We start from the raw sequence: 26,003 nt of genomic DNA, 5'->3' as shown, positions 1-26,003 counted from the left end.
TTGAAAATAATAGCGGTAGTTCTGACGACCGCTGTTCCTTGCTTATGTTTCTTTGTGTGTTGGGAGAGTGATTGTCTGTGTGTGTGTGTGTGTGTGTGTGTGTGTGTGTGTGTGTTTGTGTGTGGGTGGGTGGGTGGGTGCGGGTGGGTGGGTGGGTAGGTGTTCTGGGTCAGTTCTGTTTGTTAAAGTCGTAAAGAGTGTGTTATTGCGAAGTGGAGTGTGTTTACGGCGACATGATCTGTCTCCTACATGAAACACGGAACAGGATAGAAGAGCTAAAAGTAACATCAGCACCGTATGTCGACAAACACACTTCACAATGTAAACTGAAGGAAACATGGAATACCGCGCTTGGCAGCCGCGCGGACTCGAGCGCCTTGTCACAGTTAGCGCGGCTCTCGCCGTCAGAAGTCCGAGTCCTCCCTCGGACATGGGTGTGTGTGTTGTCCTTAGCGTAAGTTAGTTTAAGTTAGATTAAGTGGTGTGTAAGCTTGGGGACCGATGACCTTAGCAGTTTGACCCCATAAGACCTTACCACTACCACACGTAGCAGTCTAATGTACACTAAAACTGTATCCACATCACTACGGCATTGGTTGGTTGGTTGGTTTGGGGAAGACCAGACAGCTTGGTCATCGGTCTCATCGGATTAGGGAAGGATGGGGAAGGAAGTCGGCCGTGCCCTTTCGGAGGAACCATCCCGGCATTTGCCTGGAGTGATTTAGGGAAATCACGGAAAACCTAAATCAGGATGGCCGGACGCGGGATTGAACCGTCGTCCTTCCGAATGCGAGTCCAGTGTCTAACCACTGCGCCACCTCGCTCGGTACTACGGCATTCCCCAATAGTATAACGCTCATCTGTATTAGTTCGTGCGGTCGCAGACGACATGCTGAACGCCGGAGAAATGGTAACAGAACATGTAGAAAATAACAGCAACAAACGTAGAGACCATGATGTGACTTTAATTAAATAAGGTATTGTAAAACCATTCACAGAATATAATATTTACAACCAAACGGTACATATGTAATAAATGTTTATAAGAATACTCGTTTTACATGTTTTAGAATAAACAAAAACCCACTGGTGATGGTGATATGTCACTGAAGCTATTTTGGGAAGGAAAATAAATAAAGGAAAAGTGTTTTTCATCAAGGCGTGCCCATAACCTTATGTTATTGTTTTTATGCAAACACGGATCAATGGTAGAGTTTCAAGACAAAATGATTGACCCTTTATACAAATACAGTAATCACAATAACAGTAATAATTACTAATATAGGTATGGCATTTCAGGAATGTCAGTTTAATTAATACTGTATTAAGCAATTTACTCGTTACATGTCTGTCGAATGTGATTAATGACATTTGACAGAAATATATAGCAACACTGTAAAAGGAACGCAATGTGGAAAAACTCACTGGACTGGAGAAGAGCAGGAAGTGGCAGGATGAGGTTAATAGGTGAGAAGAGGGGAAAAGAAACAGCAAGAGACAGGGATGAGGAAAACACTAACAGTGTTCGCGAAGTGGCAGAAATACTGATTGCATCTGTAGCATGGCTGACTGAATGAAGTTGTTATGGATGTGTTCGTCGTACAGGCCTCACAAAACCTCGGATCGGAAAAATGTTCTGAATTTCTCGTATTGCAAAAACTGTGATATAATTTCTGATGTATCCTGTAGGCAGCGGGAAATGCTGCTGTCGCTTTAGGTGACCTGAACTTGATCGCGTGCTGTTCCTTGCAGAGGAGGAGCTCAGCAACTCGACGACGCCGACGTCGCCGGGGTCACCGACGTCACCGCCGACGCCGCCGACGCCTATGGCGATGCGGTCCCGCGCCGGCGCCGTCTTCCTGCGGCTGCTGGACGTGCCCACGTACTCTCCGCCGGACGCTGCCGCCATCCACACCATCACCGGACACTCCAAGGTGGGCGTCCCCGCCATGTCCGCTCAGCAACATGTGACATAGTACCTGAAACGCACACGAGGTAGAACATCTAAGTCCTCTTATGACTACGGTAGGTTCCGTTCCTCTTATCCACTACTGGGGTGTGAGACTAAGGGGAGGAATCGACTGCTGAGATGTGTAGGCGTATTCTGTACGTACGGCGCGACTCAGAACTGCACGCGGGAGAAATGTTACTTAATGCATCATAGAGAAGATAAGGCTTTCGTTAACCGGAAGGTTGATTTCAATTTCTTGGAATTCCGCAAATCGTTTGATACTGTGCCAAATTTCAGACTGTCACAAAGGTCAGAGGATACGGAGTAGATTCTCAGACACGTGAGTGACTCGAAGACTTTTAAGTTACATAACCCCTGTACAGAAGAATGCTGAAGATTAGATGGGTAGATCACATAACTAATGAGGAGGTACTGAATAGAAATGGGAAGAAGAGAAATTTGTGGCACAACTTGACTAGAATAAGGGATCGGTTGGTAGGACATGTTCTGAGGCTTCAAGGGATCACCAATTTGGTATTGGAGGGCAGCGTGGAGGGTAAGAATCGTAGAGGGAGACCAAGAGATAAATACACTAAGCAGATTCAGAAGGATGTAGGTTGCAGTAGGTACTGGGAGATGAAGAAGCTTGCACAGGATAGAGTAGCACGGAGAGCTGCATCAAACCAGTCTCTGGACTGAAGACCACAATAACATCAACAATCCAGTATGTTGTACTAGATGGAGCCTCTGTGTCAGATCAAGGAGTGGCCAGAGAAGTTTCATAGGACCGCTCTTGTACTCCATATACGGCACCGTGAAACACAAGTGATCGTACGGTAATGAAACTTTATGGAAACATATGTAAGGATGCGCGGAAGAGAAACAACAAAAATGCGTGTGAAAGCTTATTGCTTCAGTTGTTAAGCTCTGAGTATGAGACGCGATTCTACAGATTCTCTATCCAGTAATACAATACTTAGACCCATGAGTTTAGTTGTATTCGATTATGCATTTCATTACATCAATAATACTTCATTTTCAGTTTACTTTCTCTTCGAAAGCATAATGCCATTAGATCTGCTCCAGTAAATGACGGATTTTGAGACTGATTTCTGTCTTCTTTAAACCTGAATACTCGGAAGTCACTGCTCCCACAATTATTTAATGGATTCCAACTTAGGTGTTTCCATAGTTGTAAAATAGTCTGTACTGAGTTGCTTTAAAATATTACTGATGTGTTACGAGTATGAAGAAATAACTATTGAATAACGAATACTAGTAACACTATTATTAGTACAATGGAAAAGAGACACTGCCTGGATTTTTCTTATCGAACCTCTCGTTTCTCAAGGAATAAGCGACACACTGTCATTATTTTTCTTCTGTCTTTGTCCCGCACTGGCGTAGTGTTGGCAAGGTTATTAACGGGTTTGGCCTGGTTAATTTAAGAGGCGGCTGGCTGCCCTGCCCAACGCCATACAGCTACCCCACCGGACGAAATATGTGTACCCTAACAGTTTGCGTGTACCAGGTTTCTTGGTTGACTGGTTGGTTCAAATGGCTCTGAGCACTATGGGACTTAACTTCTGAGGTCATCAGTCCCATAGAACTTAGAACTACTTAAACCTAACTAATCTAAGGACATCACACACATCCATGCCCGAGGCAGGATTCGAACCTGCGACCGTAGCTGTCGCGCGGTTCCAGACTGTAGCGCCTAGAACAGCTCGTCCACCCCGGCCGGCTTGGTTGACTGGGGAAGGAGACCAAACAGCGAGGTCAGCGGTCCCATTGGATTAACGGAAGATGGGGAAGGAAGTCGGCCATGCCCTTTCAAAGGAACCATCCCCGCATTTGCCTGAAGCGTGTAGCTGTATGCATGTGAAAGTGGGCGACAGTTTTCTGAATGTTTCCAAATTGTGTAACTAAAAAGGGACTTGGTTGCCAGCCATATAGTCACTTAATGGAATGTGGGAAACAGCCGAAAAACCACATCCAGACTGGCCGACACACCGACCCTAGTCGTCACTCAGCCGGGCGGATTCGACCTGTAGTCGGCGCATCTCCCCCTCCCGGAAGCAGCGCTTTAACGTGTTCTGTTATTAGGGAGGGTAATCAACACTCTGTCATTAACTATAAAATGCGTCTGATCACACTAAAGACTGAAAATGTTGGCACTAGCGGGGGGTAAAAGGTTCAAGGTCATCGAAATAAATGCATGGTTTACACTTGAGCAAACATTGCGAGTGACTTTCAATTCTAGCATCTGAGGAAAATGTCTCGAAAGGACTGGAGAACCACTCATAATATCTACACGTATATTGCAATGTGAAAAAAAAAGAAAAGAAACAGCCACACAGAGCCATTAGAGATATAACGACACGTTCGCAGGCTACAGCGAGCTGTCTACCTCTGCTTTTACTACTCAGAAGGTATGCAACACGCCACATACGAAACCTGTTTCGCGAGGCAACCAGTTGTTGGGTACACTTTAACGAGTCTTGACAGTTGCCTACCATGTCTCTCGGATAAACGGGGCTAAAAATACGAGAGCCTGTCTGTTTCTGTGGTTTTTCTTTGAACGCAAAATTAACTTCACTATGTCTACGAGTCACCTGTCCGGCATCACCTTAAATCTAACCAGGTGGTCCTTTGATTAAAGCCTTGGACTTACGTTCTGGATAAATAGAGCTCAAATCCCGTCTGACTATAATCATTGAGGGTTTCAATGATCGGTCCCCCACGAAGGAGACGCTACAATTTCTTGCGTATCCTTGTTCAGTCTCTAACAACCAAACCCTTTGAACGGCATTATGTGAATTTCTTCTGTAGAGATACGAGCTTTAGTTCTGAACTGATATATACTTTAGTTAGGGACTATGACTGCCACCGGATACTGTTGCATCACCATTTGGAAGGCAATCCTACTTATTCGCTGGGTAGTCGTAAGGTTTTAAGTATTATCTCCGAAAAATAAGGTAACGTAATCTATTTTTGTTTATTGGCAAGTGTAGGTCTACAGTCCTGGTTCAAATTCAGACCTCCGCGCCGAACCGTAGCTGGCCGCCAGACGGGCCAAAACACAACAGCGCCGGTCCTTGGTAATGTGGAGTCTTCATCATCAGTTTCCTGATGTCCACATCCATATACGTACTACATAAATCATCAAACGACGCATGGAGGAGGGTACGTGTAATACTGTACCACTGCTTGTCATTCCTTTTCCTGTTGCACTTGCAAATGGAGCGAGGGAAGAACGACTATATTCATGCTTCCGTACTAGCCCTGATTTCTCTTGCTCTCCTGGACGTTACGCGAGATGTACGTCGGTGAGTTGCAAATGTCGTTCCTGTACGCTTTCTCAGCAGTGTTTCGTGGAAAGAACTTCTTCCCTCCATGAACTCCCATTTGAGTTCATAGAGCGTTTCCGTAACACTCACAGGTTGATCGAACCTACCGCTAACAAATCCAGTAGCGCGCCTTGGCGGCGATCCTAAACACCTGAGCAGTAGTCATGACTGTGTTCTGTACGCAGTCTCTTTTATAGACGAGCTACACTTTCCTAGAATTCTCCCAATACTCCGGACGATTAACCGCCTATCCTATAGCCGAACTGACTCCTATTTCATGTTGCTTTGCAGCGTTACACCTAGATGTTTCATCAACGCGAGTGTATGAAGCGGCACAGCACTGATACCGTATTTGAATGTTCTAGAATTATTTTACGTTTTTCCACGTTTAGAGCGAGCTGCCCTTCATCATAGCAAATAGAAATTCTGTCCAAAGAAATCGGCGTGCTCCTACAGACACTCGAAGATGACAGTCACATTACGGCGTCTTCAGCAAACAGCCGCAGATTGCCGTTCATCTAGTTCGTCAGGGAATTTGTGTATATAGAGGACAACGGTGCATACTTCCATGGGGCACTGCTGACGACTCGTCTTGTTTTCGATGTTAGCGGGTCCTTTTGCCTCTCCATTTCTTAAGGCGTGTTGTTTCCTATTGAATGCTCCTATCCAAGATCTGAAATACCATCATACCTCCCTTCTCGTTCCCAATACATTTCTCTTCTTCTACGTCCACAACTCAGGAGCCCCCAATCTTGTTCTAACATTCGTCCTCATTGTCCACGTTCCAGCACTATTCAGGAGGGCATTTCATGCAAAACGCTTTATCTGTATTATCATCAACTCTTTGTCCACATTCTTCTTCATATCTAAAAAATGCCTATTACGCCATAGCTATTCTGGAATTAATTCCCGTGTTGCACTTCGAGTCACTTTCTATTCCGCTTCCTAAGTATTTAAATATAGGTGCATGTTCTAATGTTTCTTCACACAGCAGTGTCTTTACCCGCTTATTGTACCATTTGTGTGTTAATCCATTTCTGGCAGCAGCTCCGGCATTTCCGTTGCTGCTGAAAACAAATTACTGCCGGATGCTCTACTTTACCACTGAGCTGCGTGCGGTTTTATTTTAGCTATTCTAGTGCTGTGCTGCGGTACTGTCATGCGGAGATGTGAGTTTATACCACAACTGCAGAATTGCAGCTGCGAACAAACAAGTTAATGAACTATGTAATTTTTTTTTCTAGTTGGTAGTTAAAACTACATGCAACCCCTCGTACTTCGAGGCGATAGATAAAATAAAGAATCACGACTCTACCCCAGTGGCTTCCAACTTTTCTGAAATCATTACTCCTGAGTGCAATCAGATATTAGCTAGTAACCCCCACCTTCCATCACGATCATCTTCAGCATTAGCACCTACACTGAGCTGACAAAAGTCATGTGATAGCGTGATAGCGATATGCACATTCACAGATATTATCGTACACAGAAGGTACAAAAGAACAGTGCTTTGGCGGAACAGTCATTTGTAATGAGGTGATTCATGTGAAAAGGTTTCCGACGTGATTATGGCCGGATCATGGGAATTAACAGATCCTGACGCGGGGTTGGAGCTAGACGTATGGCACATTCCGTTTCGGATATCGTTAAGGAATTCAGTAATTCGATATCCACAGTGTCAAGAGCGTGCCGAGAATACCAAATTTGAGGCATTACCTCTCACACGAACAACTCAGTGTCCGACGGCCTTCAATTAACGACCGAGAGCAGCAGCGTTTGCGTAGAGTTGTCAGTGCTAACATACAAGCAACCCCGCCTGGAATACCCGCAGAAAAAAATGTGAGACATACGGCGAACGTATCCATTAGAAAAGTGCGGCAAAACCTGGGGTTAATGGGCTATGGCAGCAGACGGCCGACGAGAGTTATTTTGCTAACTGGTCGACATCGCCTACAGTGCTTCTTCTGGCCTCGAGACCATGTTATTTGGACCCTAGACAACTGGAAAACCGTCGCCTGGTCAGATGAGTCCAGATTTCTTGCCAAGTGCTGATGTTAGACTAGAGTGTGGTGCAGATCCCAAGAAGCCATGGACAGAAGCTGAAAATAAGGCATTGTGAAAGCTGGTGGTGGCTCCCTAATGTCGTGGACTGTGTTCTCATGGAATGGACTGGGTCCTCTGGTGCAACTAAACCAATCATTGGTTGGAAATGGTTAAGTTCAGACACTTGGAGACCATTTGCAGCCATTTATCGACTACATGTTCCCAAACAACGATGGAATCTTTATGGATGACAATGAGCCAGATTACCGCCCCACAGTTTTTCGCGATTGGTTTGAAGGACGTTATGGACAAGTCGAGCGAATGATTTGCTTATCTAGGTTGCCCGATATGAATCCCATCGACATTTATGGGACATAATCGAGAGGTCAGTTCGTGTAAAATCTCCTGTATTGATACAACTTTCGCAATTACGGACGGCTGTAGAGGCGGTATGGCTCCGTATTTCTGCAGAGGACATCCGACGACTTGTTGACACCATGCCACGTCGAGCAGCCGCATTACGCCGGACAAAAGGAGATCCGACACGATATTAGGAAGTACACCATGCCTTTCGTCACCTCAGTCTAATTAAACTTTACAATCAAAATGAATTTTCCTTGAATATCTTTATTTCTAACACGAAGAAAGAAAAATATTATTTAGTTTTTGTATGTGCTGTTTATTAAACCAAGAACTAATTAGACAGTTGTTACTGCTTATTTCTAACCTCTTCTTACAGAACTACGAAGCAATTCTTACCGCATCGAGGGTGGTACGTACAACTCGTCCTCAGAAAATAAGGCTAACTGTCCACAGCGAGGCGAGATATATGGGACTGAACCTCTCTCTAGTAGCCGGCCGAAGTGGCCGTGCGGTTAAAGGCGCTGCAGTCTGGAACCGCAAGACCGCTACGGTCGCAGGTTCGAATCCTGCCTCGGGCATGGATGTTTGTGATGTTCTTAGGTTAGTTAGGTTTAACTAGTTCTAAGTTCTAGGGGACTAATGACCTCAGCAGTTGAGTCCCATAGTGCTCAGAGCCATATGAGCCTCTCTCTAGTAGCGCTTGCTTCACCCAACAAAATTAAAATGTGTGAACTGCAATTAGGCCTACTGTTTCTAAATCGCTTGATTGCTGGACTCCTTACTTGTGAACAGGCAGAAATTGGAAGACTTCTGATTGCTAATGCTTTGTGTCTGTCCACTGGCACTAAAAATCATAACGTCTGTTATAACGCAGTGCAGGCGCTACAGCAGTGTAGTAGCCACTAAATAGTTACTGTTGTGTTACGCTGTCAATTAGTTCGTTTGCTGATGCGAAGCGAATAGTGAAGCCTTCTCAGAGACGGCATTTTCATCAGATATTTAAGTATGTGTGGTGCGCGTGTTTCAATTTTACTGTCGTAGAGGCATGATACAAAGTGTGTGCGCAGTAGGTGAACTGTTTGAGGAAGATAATCATAAATTTGTTTCACAAGTTGTAACTTCGACCACAGTGTGTTAAATGTTAATGATGGTTTTTTAAATACATTTAATTATTGGTAACTTCTGTATTCCGTATTACAGTCGTACTAAATATTGAATGTTTTAAAAATAATTTGGTTTCGTGACACAAAAACAATTGAACCCTTTGCTTTTACCCCTCATAAAATTTTATTGTACCCCTGAGGGGGTAAGCTCCCCAGTGGGAACCATTGCTCTAGCCGTTACCCTGACCATGCCATTATTTGGATTAATTTATATGTGTGTTGCCTGTTTTTTCGGATATGTCCGAAAGCGCAACACCAAACATAAAAATACACGGGACTTGACAAGAAGTAATGATACCTTTAGTGTGTATGGGCTTCTTGCGGGAATTGCGTGCGTGTGTGTGTGTGTGTGTTTGTTTGTGTGTGTGTGTGTGTGTGTGTGTTGGTGCTTACTGGCGCTCAACGTCGAGGTCATCAGCGCCCTGACACACATTACAAGATACGAATGTGGACAAATTTAGTAAAATTGGAACTTCAATCAATGAGAATAGTGGGGACACTACGTACGTAGTGTACGACATATGGGAATATGGTTTGGACGGTAAATGTGCTCGAATAGCCAAAGTGGTTAAAGAGACCGCTCGCAATAAGCACGAAATCCGGGTTCGAGTCCCGGCCCGACATACCACTGAATTTATTTCATTGCTCGAATGCGGCTGCTATGTTTTTGGGTTGGTTAGTACCTCCAAGTACGTATGACAACAGCAAGCCATTAATGCTTAATTTCTCATGGAAAGCGTATAAGGTGTTGAAGCATCGACACGTGGTCACAAAACGGTTGGCCTAAACTGCAGGTCTACTCCACTTAGTGGTGCAGTTACGACCGTGCAGAAAACATTAGGTAGTAAATTAAGTAATGTCTTTGTGGGAAGACTTTAGACGCAGAGAAAAAACAATCAACACATTGAGTGTGCACATATTAAGGTAACACGTATAAAAATATCTGCACTTATAGCCATGACACCACGTATAAATCGGGATTAATTTGGTCATTAGGGAGCTCTTATACAGAGTGATTATAATTAAAGTTAAGCTTTCAAACCGCTGTAGAAATAACATCTCTGTTCAGAATGACGTCAAAAAAACAATGGTTCAAATGACTCTAAGCACTATGGGACTTAACATCTCAGGTCATCACTCCCCTAGAACTTAGAACTACTTAAACCTAACTAACCTAAGGACATCACACACATCCATGCCCGAGGCAGGATTCGAATCTCCGACCGTAGCGGTCGCGCGGTTACAGACTGAAGAATGACGTCAAATTGCAACGGAATATTGTCAGAGAATTGGGGAAACGACTGTCAAAAGAAAAATAAATAGTTACAAAATGTAGCAATAGATGGCTCTGTAAGCATAATAATTGTATAGTAGTCGATTACAAATGATAAATGAATCGCCGGTCCCTGTGACCGAGCGGTTCTAGGCGCTTCAGTATGGAACCGCGCTGCTGCTGCGGTCGCAGGTTCGAATCCTGCGTCAGGCATGGATGTGTGTGATGTCCGTAGGTTAGTTAGGTTTAAGTATTTCTAAGTCTATGGGACTGATGACCTCAGATGTTAAGTCCCGTAGTGCTTAGAGCTATTTGAACCATAAATGAATCATTCAACAATGCCTACGGTGTACGTTTGACATTAAATAAACTGTGCTACTCAGTGTGCATGAGTGTACAGGTGTGATACTGTTAGTTACGTAAGCCCCTCCACCACAGCAAGGTCATATCACATCGAATGGGAAAAATCGGTTTTTAATTATCCTGAGGCCAAAAAACGCATAAAAAGAATCAATAAAAATCAAATCGGTTTATTAATTTCCGTGCGACTGGCGCAAAATATGTTCAGTATGCTGCCCACCGTTTTCTGCAACAATTTGAAATCGAGAAACAGCATGTTCGACAACTGACAGAAGTGTTTCTGGGGTCACGTTCAGAATGTGTTGCGCAATGCAATGCAGCTAAGTTTGCAGTCGGAACACTGAACACAACATCTTTCAGACAGCCCCACAGCCAGAAGTCACACGGATTAAGATCAGGTGATTGGGACAGCCAGGCTGTAGGGAAATGGCGGCTGATAATTTTAGCATTTCCGAAATGTCGTTTCAGCAGCTGATTAACTGGATTTGCAATGTGCGGATGTTGTATAAAAATGATGCCATCCACACATCCACACTGTTTGAGAGCTGGAATGAAATGGTTGCGCAAAATACAATCATAGCGCTTACCAGTGACGGTACAGGTAACAGGTCCGGAAGCACCTGTCTCTTCAAAAAAATATGGGCCTATGATAAATGATCCCGTAAACCCGCGCCACACAGTGATCTTGTCAGGATGAAGTGGTACCGGTTGGTTTGCTTGTGGGTTTTCCGTTGACCTTATTCGACAATTCTGTGTATTGACATATCCTGTCAGATGGGAGTGGGTTTTGTCTGTCCACAAAATCTTCCATGGCCAATCATTATCCACTCCAATTCGAGCAAGAAATTCTAAGGCAAAGGTCTCTCTTGGTGGCAGGTTAACAGGAAGCAACTCGTGCACACGGGTAATTTTGAATGGATAGGAAAGAAGGATGTTTCGTAGGATTTTACACACCGTGCGCATGGGTATGTCCAATGATCGGGTAATTCTCCGTGCACTGAATGTCTGCACACCACCACTCGTCTCCTCTTGCATTGCTGTTGCCACTGCTTCCACTGACGTCCAATTAATTCGTTTCCTCCCTCTACCAGGTTGCAGACCAAAAGAACCCGTCTTTTCGAATTTCCGAATCATTTTCTCCAGACCGACGGCAGTCATCGGACCAACGCCCTTTGTTGAAACCCTTCAGTGTCCAGACCTTCAGCAGAGCGACGAGTGCACAGTCATCATTCTTGTAATACAGCTTTACAAGCAGAGCGGGATCCGGCACTGAGGCAGTCATGGCAAACGTGGCAGACGCGAAAGGAGGAAAAGCCGTGTTCCCGGCGTGTTTATACCAACTTCAGTGGATCGTGCGCATGACACGTGTTTTCATTTACGTATTCTGGCACATACATCGCCATCTATTGATCAATTTTCACACTATTTTTTTTCTTCTGCCATACGTTTCCCTCCTTTCTTCGATAATATTCCGTTTCAATTTGATGTCAATCTGACCAGTGGTGTTATTTCTATAGCGTTTTGAAAGTTTGATTATCATCACCTTGTACATCTTTCGTCTACCGACCTTTTGGTATCTGAGGACACGACTTTTGTAACTGTGACTTGACTTACCTGAAGCGACAATTGGTGGGTGCGCTTCGTATTGGCGAGGTGTGTGCTGGTAGGGAGAAGTAGCACGTGGCTGCAGTTAGCCGCCTCCGTTACACTTTCCGCGGCCCCCGACCGCAGTTTTCACTGGCTGCCCGGGATAATTAACGTGGAAACCGGCTTGTCCAGCGTCGCATCTCGGGAACCTGCTCAGTTGAGCGGCATCGCGAGCTGTAAGCGCAGGTCTTCATTTCCACGTGCACACCTTCGTACCACCCTCATTTCTACATCTAGCACATAACACTCATGCACTTGTCTGATGGGCTTGTAGTGATTTCGCCGGCCGCGGTGGCCGTGCGGTTCTGGCGCTGCAGTCCGGAACCGCGGGACTGCTACGGTCGCAGGTTCGAATCCTGCCTCGGGCATGGGTGTGTGTGATGTCCTTAGGTTAGTTAGGTTTAAGTAGTTCTAAGTTCTAGGGGACTTATGACCTAAGATGTTGAGTCCCAGTGCTCAGAGCCATTTGAACCATTTTGTAGTGATTTCAGTGCTACAGTGCTACTATAAGCAGCTGAAATGCTCTCTTCGTAGTTCAAGTCAGGAGATAGGGTGACACAAATTGTTACCAATATCCCTGTCTAAGTTAACTGACCCTTTTTGGCAGCCACGTATGCACAATGCTTTACCCGGTGGAAGATTTAAATTATGTACGTGTATCTTTGACCCTTTTAGGCTGTCGAGAAATAATTACTAAGGTCTTCACAATCGTGAAAGCAATAAAGCGCAACTGGGACACTGAGCAGACAAGAAATTATTTAAAACAAATAGTCAACACAAAACTCTGCGTGAAATAACGTAAATGACATGTACTACAGTAAGCTTAACACACATCGAAGTCTTCACATAGCTTTGGTGCAAGTGACGGACTAAAACTTACAGAATGGAACGATCGCTACCTGAGATGTATAGCTTCACTTATTTGGAACCGGTTCCCGTCAGATCACCGAAGTTAAGCGCTGTCGGGCTGGGCTAACACTTGGATGGTTGACCATCCGGTCTGCCGAGCGCTGTTGGCAAACGGGGTGCACTCAGCCCTTGTGAGGCAAACTGAGGAGCTACTTGATTGGGAAGTAGCGGCTCCGGTCTCGGAAACGTGACATACGGCCGGGAGAGCGGTGTGCTGACCACATGCCCCTCCATATCCGCATCCAGTGACGCCTGTGGGCTAAGGATGACACGGCAGCCGGTCGGTACCTTTGGGCCTTCATGGCCTGTTCGGGAGGTTTGTTTGGCAGGAAGCTTTACAATTTAACCTCTCAATAAAACGTGACTGTTCTTTGCACCGCGTAACATACATGGGTACAGGCACAGGTAGACAAACGACAAGCCAAGTTAAACACTAACCTCAATTAACCGGGCCAAACAACAAGTTTCACACTCTAAACTTGTACGAAAGCAGTTTACCAAGAACTTTATCTCAGATGTAGCAGGTGTAACACTAACACAACTAAATGAAGTAGACGAGCGTGGCATAGAAGACATCAGAAAGAAATACAACGCCGTAAGAGCCACGATGGCGGGCAAAATATCGTTACTCACTCACTTGATCGACCTCTTGAAGTCACAGCTGAGCACCATGTTTATCTGACGCCGTCACTTTAGCATCCAGTCCGACAGGGACAGGAGTGGTACATCATGTACACGGTTGCGAGAAAGTGGTAAGCCGACAGTTTACACCTGTTGCCAACGAACCCGCAGTGTCCACGCGGTACACGGCACCAACGTAATAACAGGCAGAAAGCCTGCATTCAGTGTAGGCTATGTCATAACATCTACATCTACATCCACATCTCCAGAGATACTCCGCTAGCCACCATAAGATGCGTGGAGGATGGTACCGCGTACGACTACTTGTCCTTTCCCCTCCTGTTCCACTCGCAAATAGAGCGAGGGAAAAAAGATTGTCTGTACGCCTCCGTATGAGCCCTAATTTCTCGTATCTTATCTCCGTCATCCTTACGTGCGATGTATGTTGACGGCAGCAGAACGGCTCGGTATTCAGCTTCAAACGCCGATTCTCTAAATTTTCTTAGTAGTGTTCCCCGAGAAGAACGCCGCCTTCACTCCAGGGATTCCCGTTTGAGTTCCTGAAGCATCTCCGTAACACTTACGCTTTGCTCGAACCTACCGGTAACAAATCTAGCAGCCCTCCTCTGAATTGCTTCGATGTGTTCCTTTAAACCGACCTGTGCAGTATTCAAGGATAGGTCGCACCAGTGTCCTCCTATATGTGGTTTCCTAAAGTTCTCCCAATAAATCGGAGTCGACCATTTGCCTTCCCTACCACACTTTTTACATGCTCATTCCACCTCGTATCGCTCTGCCATATGGACAGACAAACAGCCTTTACCTGGCGGGCACAACTCATGAATTCCCTTATCGGCCACAATTCCAATAAACAAGCTGCTGAAGGTGCTCCAGCGGACCATGCGTGCCCTCCCTCGTTCACACGCCGACTCCAGAATGAGTGCTCGCACCATTCAACTCTGCTGCGCGTCCACTTTGGCTACAGATAATCAACCCCAAAGCGCCCTGTGATGTCGACACCCAGAGACCTGCTGGCATTTCTCAGCCTTATTGCAGAGTTCCCTTTCCTCATCTTTTCTTGGAAAAATTTAAAAGACATGAGAAATGGTTTTTGTTGGTAACAATTCTAACAGTTGAAATATTACTGCTGTATCTCTGTACTGGTATTATCACAAACAAAACTTAGTGCTTCAGTATTACTGGCACTTACAAGGAGAATACAAGAGCCATAACCAAATTTTCTGGAAACTTCATTCAGTGGAAGACAACTCAAAGTAAGCGGACACATTTGTCGGCTTATCCATAAATAGTCGACCAGTTCTGAGAAAATGATGGTAATAGTTTCAACGTAATGCCTTTTATAGCGCGATAATCTGAGCTGAAATAAAGACACAGTGCTTAGCGTGGTGGCCTCTCAGTTTCGTGTCCCATATTCAAATGGTTCAAATGGCTCTGAGTACTATGCGACTTAACTTCGGAGGTCATCAGTCGCCTAGAACCTAGAACTAATTAAACCTAACTAACCTAAGGACATCACACGCATCCATGCCCGAGGCAGGATTCGAACCTGCGACCGTAGCGGTCGTTCCGCTCCAGACTGTAGCGCCCAGAAGCGCACGGTCACTCCGACCGGCTGTCCCATATTCAAAACCCGATTGTTGTTATTATTTATTTTATATTTTTATTTCTTCATATACCTATCCACGTCCGAAGAAGGTTACTACGTGAATGTTTCTTAACAAGTTAGGGGTACAAGGGCGTTATATTAACTGTAAAATTACAATTGGGTATCACAATGCCCTACATTTGTTATATAGTATTTTTGTATGCTATTTTCAGGGTTTAAAACTTTTTCAAATTCTCATACTCTTGTATTTCATTATTATATGAATTCTTGTATTAATTCTTGTATTTTTGTCTTGCGTTCAGTCTTCAGGAAGATTTGGTGCATTTACCGATTGTAGAAACAAGCGGAACGTAGAAATCCTGAACAGCGCGCGCAGATTGGCTACAGTGATATTTCTTCGTATGAATCTCGCACGAGAAAGAAACGTTAACAATGATGAAGGTTTCATGCGTTGGCAATAATTTCGCGCCAAACCACACACAATCAATCACTTTTCTGAAAACTGGAGCTTGCAACTAATTATGAATCAAGCTACACTACAAGAGTTCACCTGAAACTAGTTCAGATACTTTCCTAATTCAGAATGAGATTTTCACTCTGCAGCGGAGTGTGCGATGATATTAAACTTCCTGGCAGTTTAAAACCGTGTGCCCGACCGAGACTCTTAACTCTGGACCTTTGCCTTTCGCGGGCAAGTGCTCTACCATCTGAGCTACCGAAGCACGACTCACGGCCGGTACTCACAGCTTTTCTTCTGCCAGTATCTCGTCGTGCTTCGGTAGCTCAGATGGTAGAGCACTTGCCCGCGAAAGGCAAAGGTCCCGATTTCGAGTCTCGGTCGGGCACACAGTTTTAATCTGCCAGGAAGTTTCACGTTACTAATTCATTTATTTTTTTAAATTCATTAACAAAAAATACGATGGGTAAACGAATAAGAACAACGTTACTTAAATATACATTTGAAATCATTCGTGCAGTAATATTCTACGGACAAGGGTAGATAACTGGAAAACAAAAATATAAATAATAATCGGCTTTCGATCACGGAGCGCAAAAGTGCGAAGAGCCGCGACTCTAGCCGCTGTACTACCGCTTCGGTTGTGCTATTTATTCGCTAAGAGACACAGAGGTTACCTTGAACACTGTAACCGTCGTTTTCTCAGAAACGGTGGAGTATCTACATATAAGCTGAGACACAAGTTCGCTCATTTTGATCCCTCTTCCATCGAGCGAAGTTTCTAAGAAACCGGGTTATGGCACTTGTTGTGTTCTCCTCGTCAGATCCAGTCAGTTAGCAGGTGTGGCACCTACACTACTGGCCATTAAAATTGGTACACCACGAAGATGATGTGCTACAGATGCGAAATTTAACCGACAGGAAGAAGATGCTGTGATATGCAAATGATTAGCTTTCCAGCGCATTCACACAAGGTTGGCGCCTGTGGCGACACTTACAGCGTGCTGACATGGGGAAAGTTTCCAACCGACTTCTCGCCGGCCGCGGTGGTCTAGCGGTTCTAGGCGCTCAGTCCGGAACCGTGCGGCTGCTACGCTCGCAGGTTCGAATCCTGCCTCGGGCATGGATGTGTGTGATGTCCTTAGGTTAGTTAGGTTTAACTAGTTCTAAGTTCTAGGGGACTAATGACCTGAGGAGTTGAGTCCCATAGTGCTCAGAGCCATTTGAACCATTTTGAACCAACCGACTTCTCATACACAAACAGCAGTTGACCGGGGTTGACTGGTGAAACGTTGTTGTGATGCCTCGTGTAAGGAGGAGAAATGCGTACCATCACGTTTCCGACTTTGATAAAGGTCGGATTGTAGCCTATCGCGATTGCGGTTTATCGTATCGCCACACTGCTGCTCCATTGGTCTAGATCCGATGGCTGTTAACATATTATGCAATCGATGGGTTCAGGAGAGTAATACGGAACGCCGTGCTGGATCCCAACGGCCTCGTATCACTAGCAGTCGAGATGACAGGCATCTTATCCGCATGGCTGTAACGGATCGTGCAGCCACGTCTCGATCCCTGAGTCAACAGATGGGGACGTTTGCAAGACAACAACCATCTGCATGAACAATTCGGAGACCATGGCTGCGGTTACCCTCGACGCTGCGTCACAGACAGGAGCGCCTGCGATGGTGTACTCAACGACGAACCTGGGTGCTCGAATGGCAAAACGTCATTTTTTCGGATGCATTCAGGTTCTATTTACAGCATCATGATGGTCGCATCCATGTTTGGCGACATCGCGGTGAGAGCACATTGGAAGCGTGTATTCGTCATCGTCATACTGGCGTATCATGCGGCGTGATGGTATGGGGTGTCATTGGTTACACGTCTCGGTCACCTCTTGTTCGCATTGACGGCACTTTGAACAGTGGACGTTACATTTCAGATGTGTTACGACCCGTAGCTCTACCCTTCATTCGACCCCTGCGAAACCCTACATTTCAGCAGGATAATGCACGACCGCATGTTGCAGGTCCTGTACGGGCCTTTCTGGATACAGAAAATGTTCGACTGCTGCCCTGGCCAGCACATTCTGCAGATCTCTCACCAATTGAAAACGTCTGGTCAATGGTGGCCGAGCAACTGGCTCGCCACAATACGCCAGTCACTACTCTTGATGAACTGTGGTATCGTGTTGATGCTGCATGGGCAGCTGTACCTGTACACGCCATCCAAGCTCTGTTTGACTCAATGCCCAGTCGTATCAAGGCCGTTATTACGGCCAGAGGTGGTTGGTCCGCGTACAGATGTCTCAGGATCTATGCACCCAAATGAAAATGTAATTACATGTCAGTCTTAGTATGAAATATTTGTCCAATGAATACCCGTTTATTATCTGCATTTCTTCTTGGTGTAGCAATTTTAATGGCCAGTAGTGTAGAACGTTCTAAGGAAGTTATTTATTTTCTAATTCATCTTATTATTTTGTGGAGTGATGACGTGAGGAGCATAACTGTGCATTACTGAGTACCTTTTCAGTTTTTATGGTAAAAATTAGTTATTTACAATGTTTTTAGATTATCCTGACAACTGCGAGATTTGGCAGTTGACATTTCCACTCTTCGTTTGTACCCAGGAAATAACTGTACAGTGCATGACGGAAGGTACTTAAATCATTGTACAGTAGAGCGTCGATTATCCGAAGTAATTGGGGGACGTGTGCGTTCGGAAAACTGGTTTGTTCGAATGATCGAACTGTACATGTTTATTTGCCAAACGCAAGTACTGTACAGTAAATTTATTCATAAAAACAGGCATCTCTTTCAGTATTACAAAGTTACATACAAAGGCAACTTCAGTAGGAATATATAGTATGTGGCACAGTTTATTAAACAAAAATATATACATATTATATACGCATTTTGCATGAACAATACACACAGTATACAAAATTAACGTTTAAAAAAATCCTTTATTTTGGTCTGCCTAAGCAAGCCTACACGCTTACGAGCAGCTATGTCACGTACTTTTTTCATTACAGATATCTGAAACTGGTCACTTTCATCTTGGGCTTCAAACCATCGCAAGGCAGTATCTAAACAAGTGAACGCCTCAGAAGCTGCTGGTATACTTTCGTCTTCACTTTCTGGAGCACTGATTGATGAGATACTGGCGGCGTCATCTTTATTAGTGACGACGTTTACAATCTCGCTGTCCTGCATGATTTGGTGTCCTGGATCTGCAACATCGATATTCATCCATTCATGAACGTCTTCTTCATCCCATTCGTGGCAATCTATTTCTTTTAGCATACCGAGAATTTCTGACATATCATTCTGTTCGTCAGTTTCAATCATACCTTGTGAATTTTCTTCTGTGTCCAAAATTTTATTGCAGGCTTTCTTCAAATTCTACACTATTCCATGCTGCGCTGATCAAGTAGGACGCGTCTTTCAAGTCAATATTCTTATGATTTCTTAAGAGACTTTCTTCTCCATCCTCTTCTTTTTCTAACAATAACTTAAGCAACAATTCTTTCCTGTGATACCGTTTGAAAGTCTCAATAACGCCTTGATCCATGGGCTGTAATAAGAAGTCCTTCAAAACTGCGCGGAGCGGTACGCCTCAACTCTAAGCTGGCGCAGCTGTTGCTGTGAACAGCTTTGATACTGCCGCCACTTCTACTGCCAGTGCCAAGCCGACAGAAGTGTGCTGATTGTTGAAACACAGCGACTGGCGGCTTGGCCGGTCAGCAGCGCCTTGTGAAGGTCCCATTAGAAGCAATGTTCCGCCAGCGGTGGCCCAGTGCGGCGACTACTGTGGGAACTTGGTTTTGGAGTGAGGGGGATGATGGACGGTAGGGTGGGAGAGTAACAGGTGCGAGCGAGTACACAGTTCGGTTAAGCGGACGTTCGGATAATTGACGCTCTACTGTACAATGCACGGCGAAGGATACTTCCCGCCAATATTAATGTTCCAATTTAGTACTCCATTACTGTATTGAGTAAGCGTGTGTCAGTGTGTAGGCTAAAGTGACGCTCTTCTGGCGCTGATGTTGCAGGTGTCGACGGCGGCAACGTCAGCGACACCGGGAGGCCGGACGTCGCGGGATTCGTACTTGCGCCACTTCCCAGACCCGGTGCTGGACGGGAAGGCGCAGCAGGACTTGTCGCTAACGGCCGCCGACCACACGCGCAGCCAGAAGCCCTCGTCCTGAGGACACCTCACTCGTGGAACCCTGCTGAGGCCAGCGCCATCGCAGTGAAGTGACCAAGCAAAAGTGATAGGACTCTCTGTCAAAGGACACTGCTATTACCTCGCCACATGAAGGCGACCCTGAACCGCTAGTCCCACGTATTTATAGCCATACTGGCAATTTACACTACCCTATTTATGTCAGAGTTAACTAACAATTACCTGCAAGGAGTCACTCACTAACTACGGTACTTTCAGCCCATCTCAGTCTGACAAGACGTGAGCAGTGTTTTATGCGCACTGCCATGATGCTTTGGTCAGTCGTTGCAGCAGAAATATTTTCTGCAAATCTTTCGAAAATCATTAATAGGCACTAAATTCGTTTATATGAGAAAGAGCGTTGTCTCCTCTTTTGTTTAGCTGTGTTGCATAAATAAGCTTTGCTACAAAGCCGGAATTAGTTTTCAGGATAACTATTTGACATAGAATCTGAGTATTATTAATAGTCCAGTTTTCTCTGTCTCATAATCATAACGATTTTTGTGGCTGCGAGACATTTTGTTGTTCTTGTTCATTAGCGAAAAAGCGTCTTTCAAGACAAAAACACGAATATAACCAGCCACAATTATACTCTGAGTGCAAACTTTTGACTTATCAGTTTGATACAGTATATTCTTCGAAGTAGAGAGCACTTTTGTTTTTATGGGGAATATCGTAGACACCTGCTGCCAGTTTTGTAGTTTGTGGCGATACAGAAACTTAGTTGGCTCCTGCTACAGAAATCTGTTTACTCCCACAGATAAATCACAAAAAGCTTGTTCCTCTCTCAATTCTGGCATTGTCGTCAGATAATATTCATTTTCTTTCAAAATTTTACGTGTTTCATTTCGTTCTTCTCAGTGCGAATGTAACGGTTACACGAAATAATTTTAGAACAGAGTGGTACTTGAGTGACTTTTTCCAGGAACTGACATAATCGAACCGTATATCAAACATGATGTATAGTCCTTGATATGAACTTAATGTGCACCCACCATTATCTTCATACCCAAGAGATGTTTAGATTTCGACGGGAGTCGTCGAGCAATCTTACATCAATTTCCAGAATGAAAGAGTTTGGGAGTGAACGTGCGAGTGCGTGCAGTGAATAGTTCAATAGTATTTATATTTCAAGAGAGTGAATGTATAAGAAACACATTTAAATAAAATATTGCATGTCTTGATTACGTATCTTATAGTAAGATACGCTAAATCAAATATTTTTTTCTGCATTGTCGCTTTGTGTGTTCTTAAGTTATTTCAGTCAAACTATACTACCATATTATTGGTTATTTTTCAGACCGCATACAGATGGACAGTGCATGAATAAAATCGACCCTTTAAAAGTTATGTGCCAGTAGATGTGTCTTCGAAATAATCACGATAAGTTCACTAAATGTAATTATTTATGATACCACATTGTGTATTTTTATACATAATTTTAGCAACTGTAATAAAACTTTTAAAAAAGTAGTCTTGTTATGGACATTAGTTTTAAAACCTTTGTGATCACTTAGTGCATACTAAAAGGCAGCAGTCTTTTGCACTGCACTTACAACATGTTTTACCACTGCACAGAAAACGCTTGTTAAATGTGGTACGCACTTACAGGTGCCCTTAATTCTATTCAGTCTCAATGCGACCATACTTCTCTTCATGGTAATTAAAAAAAAAAAAGGAACATGAAAGTTTCTGGGCCTAGTGGTAAAAGATTGAATAATTAAGGACAAGACAAAATTACACTAATTTTTCGATGTCACCTCTGGTTAATACACTTAGGCCAACGTTTTTTACACTTTTAAATTCTGTACCTAGCGTGTGATTTTGGAATTCTACAAAATACATATTTAAGGCTGCCTCGATAACTATAACAGACTCAGAACGGATGTTAACCACAAATTTCCGAAATGTGAGAACTGATAAAAGTCTGAAGATGCCGTAGCTGATGAATGAGGTGGATGATTCAATGGGCAATGCTATTAGCAGAAATAATTTACTTCAGCTTTCTACACGATAAGCTAATAAACCTCCGGACGAACATATGCTACATATTTTTAATATATATGATACATAAATATATATTTAAAATTTATTCTGTTATCAAGGATAAATCGACATGTAAAGTTGTTTGCAAAAGTCTGGAAAAGTTCTTGACCGACTTACTTACAATTTTAGCATGTTACTCTACTTTGTAAGAGTTCGGACTGACATAGACTACACATTTTTAATACGTATTGTATATAAGGATACATAAATTATATAAAGAGGTAATGTTATTAGCAGAAATATCGATGAGTTTTTGATCGATTTACTCCAGAATTTTACACGATATTCTGATAAACATTCGGATGGATATAGATTGCATAGTTCTTTAATATACAGGGTGTTACAAAAAGGTACGGCCAAACTTTTAGGAAACATTCCTCACACACAAATAAAGAAAAGATGTTATGTGGAGATGTGTCCGGAAACGCTTAATTTGGCCGGCCGTTCTAAGCACTACAGTCTGGAACAGCGTGACCGCTACGGTCGCAGGTTCGAATCCTGCCTCGGCCATGGATATGTGTGATCTCCTTAGGTTAGTTAGGTTTAGGTAGTTCTAAGTTCTAGGGGACTGATGACCACAGATGTTAAGTCCCATAGTGCTCATTGCCATTTGAACGCTTAATTTCCATGTTAGAGCTCATTTTAGTTTCGTCAGTATGTATTGTACTTCCTCGATTCACCGCCAGTTGGCCCAATTGAAGGTAGGTAATGTTGACTTCGGTGCTTGTGTTGACATGCGAATCATTGCTCTACAGTGCATCAGCATCAAGCACATCAGTACGTAACATCAACAGGTTAGTGTTCATCACGAACGTGGTTTTGCAGTCAGTGCAATGTTTACAAATGCGGAGTTGGCAGATGCCCATTTGATGTATGGATTAGCACGGGGCAATAGCCGTGGCGCGGTACGTTTGTATCGAGACAGATTTCCAGAACGAAGGTGTCCCGACAGGAAGACGTTCGAAGCAATTGATCGGCGTCTTAGGGAGCACGGAACATTCCAGCCTATGACTCGCGACTGGGGAAGACCTAGAACGACGAGGACACCTGCAATGGACGAGGCAATTCTTCGTGCAGTTGACGATAACCCTAACGTTAGCGTCAGAGAAGTTGCTGCTGTACAAGGTAACGTTGATCACGTCACTGTGTGGAGAGTGCTACGGGAGAACCAGTTGTTTCCGTAGCACGTACAGCATGTGCAGGCATTATCAGCGGCTGATTGGCCTCCACGGGTACAGTTCTGCGAATGGTTCATCCGACAATGTGTCAATCCTCATTTCAGTGCAAATGTTCTCTTTACGGATGAGGCTTCATTCCAAAGTGATCAAATTGTAAATTTTCACAATCAACATGTGTGGGCTGACGAGAATCCGCACGCAATTGTGCAATCACGTCATCATCACAGATTTTCTGTGAACGTTTGGGCAGGCATTGTTGGTGATGTCTTGATTGGGCCCCATGTTCTTCCACCTACGCTCACTGGAGCACGTTATCATGATTTCATACGGGATACTCTACCTGTGCTACTAGAACATGTGCCCTTACAAGTACGACACAACATGTGGTTCATGCACGATGGAGCTCCTGCACATTTCAGTCGAAGTGTTCGTACGCTTCTCAACAACAGATTCGGCGACCGATGGATTGGTAGAGGCGGACCAATTCCATGGCCTCCACGCTCTCCTGACCTCAACCCTCTTGACTTTCATTTATGGGGGCATTTGAAAGCTCTTGTCTACGCAACCCCGGTACCAAATGTAGAGACTCTTCGTGCTCGTATTGTGGACGGCTGTGATACCCGTACAATACGCCATTCTCCAGGGCTGCATCAGCGGATCAGGGATTCCATGTGACGGAGGGTGGATGCGTGTATCCTCGCTAACGGAGGACATTTTGAACATTTCCCGTAACAAAGTGTTTGAAGTTACGCTGGTACGTTCTGTTGCTGTGTTTTTCCATTCCATGATTAATGTGATTTGAAGAGAAGTAATAAAATGAGCTCTAACATGGAAAGTAGGCGTTTACGGACACGTGTCCACATAACATATTTTCTTTCTTTGTGTGTGAGGAACGTTTCCTGAAAGTTTGGACGTACCTTTTTGTAACACTCTGTATGTGATGTATATGTATATGTAATATACAAAGGGGAAACGATGTTAGAAAAAATTTCGACAAGTTTTGGCTAGATTTGCTTCCAATTTTCACACGATACTCTAACGGAAGTCTGGACAGACATAGGATACGTACTTTTTTCAATATATATGTGTAATATGTAAATGGAGCTTTGTTATCGAATATCACGAAAAGACCTTGACCGATTTATTTCAAATTATACACGATACTATATATATATATATATATATATATATATATATAGGGTGAGTCACCTAACGTTACCGCTGGATATATTTCGTAAACTACATCAAATACTGACGAACCGATTCCACAGACCGAACGTGAGGAGAGGGGCTAGTGTAATTGTTTAATACAAACCATACAAAAATGCACGGAAGCATGTTTTTTAACACAAACCTTCGTTTTTTTAAATGGAACCACGTTAGTTTTGTTAGCACATCTGAACATATAAACAAATACGTAACCAGTGCCATTTGTTGCATTGTAAAATGTTAATTACATCCGGAGATATTGTAATCTAAAGTTGACGCTTGAAACGCTTGTAACAAACACGGGCCACGGTCGGCGAGCAGCATCTGCAGGGACATGTTTACGATGACGACCGTGTTTACGAGTGCGGCTGTAGTGCATTGTTGTGGTTTGGTCTAGATGTCGCAGTGTCCGCATGTAGCGCTTGCTGCTATTGTTATTCTGCATTCGTCTCCGCACGCAGACCAACTGTAGTACACCGTGTTACCAAACGTCTGTGACAGTGTAGTGTTGTAGGAACTGTGACCATGGTGTATTCGAACTCTGAAAAGGCGAAGATGATACTCATCTATGGCGAGTGTCGACGAAATGCAGCTGAAGCCTGCAGGGTGTATGTAGAACGGTACCCGGACAGAGAGCATCCAACGTGCCGCACATTGCAAAATATCCACCGCCTACTGGATGCAACTGGTATGGTCGTAGCACGCAAACGGGTCCGTAACAGGCCCGTCACAGGAGAAGCGGGTGCAGTTGGTGTGTTAGCTGCTGTTGCCATGAACCCACACATGAGTACACGGGACGTTGGGAGAGCCGGTGGACTGAGTCAAAGCAGTGTCATGCGCATACTGAAACGTCACCGCTTTCACCCGTTTCATGTGTCGCTACATCAGCAATTACATGGTGATGACTTTAATCATCGAGTGCAATTCTGTCAATGGGCATTAACAGAGAATGCATTGCGGTTCTACCTGTTTACCGATGAAGCGGGTTTCACAAACCACGGGGCAGTGAATCTACGGAACATGCATTACTGGTCCGTGGACAATCCTCGCTGGCTCAGACAGGTAGAGCGACAGCGACCGTGGACTGTAAATGTATGGTGCGGAATCATTGGCGACCACCTCATTGGTCCTCACTTCATTGCAGGGGCCCAAACAGCTGCAACATACATCGCGTTTCTACAGAATGATCTGCCAATGTTGCTCGAAAATGTCCCACTGGAAACGCGTCGACGTACGTGGTATCAGCATGATGGTGCACCTGCACATTCCGCAATTAACACTAGGCTGGCCCTTGACAGGATGTTCGACGGGCGTTTCATAGGATGTGGAGGAGGCATAAAATGGCCAGCCCGTTCTCCTGATCTTACACCTCAGGCCTTCTTTCTGTGGGGTACGCTAAAGGAGAATGTGTACTGTGATGTGCCTACAACCCCAGAGGATATGAAACAACGTATTGTGGCAGCCTGCGGCGACATTACACCAGATGTACTGCGGCGTGTACGACATTCATTACGTCAGAGACTGCAATTGTGTGCAGCAAACGACGGCCACCACATTGAACATCTATTGGCCT

The 26,003-nt window shown here is 44.4% G+C and overlaps 1 protein-coding gene across 1 annotated transcript in view; it reads left to right on the top strand.

Annotated features, from left to right (window-relative positions):
• LOC126474537 (uncharacterized) overlaps positions 1 to 21,409 on the top strand; it is a 183,120-nt gene extending 161,711 nt beyond the window's left edge. Inside the window, exons 5-6 of the mRNA XM_050102009.1 lie at positions 1,753 to 1,934; positions 19,825 to 21,409. Coding sequence (XP_049957966.1) covers positions 1,753 to 1,934; positions 19,825 to 19,980 — 338 coding nt within the window. The 3' untranslated portion in view covers positions 19,981 to 21,409. The remainder of the gene's footprint in view (positions 1 to 1,752; positions 1,935 to 19,824) is intronic.
• The last annotated feature ends 4,594 nt before the right edge of the window (positions 21,410 to 26,003 follow it).

Source organism: Schistocerca serialis, chromosome 4 (assembly GCF_023864345.2).
Source record: "Schistocerca serialis cubense isolate TAMUIC-IGC-003099 chromosome 4, iqSchSeri2.2, whole genome shotgun sequence".
Classification (NCBI taxonomy): domain Eukaryota; kingdom Metazoa; phylum Arthropoda; class Insecta; order Orthoptera; family Acrididae; genus Schistocerca; species Schistocerca serialis.
The sequence above is the reverse complement of the archived record's forward strand: the minus strand, read 5'-3'. Positions and strand labels throughout refer to the sequence as shown.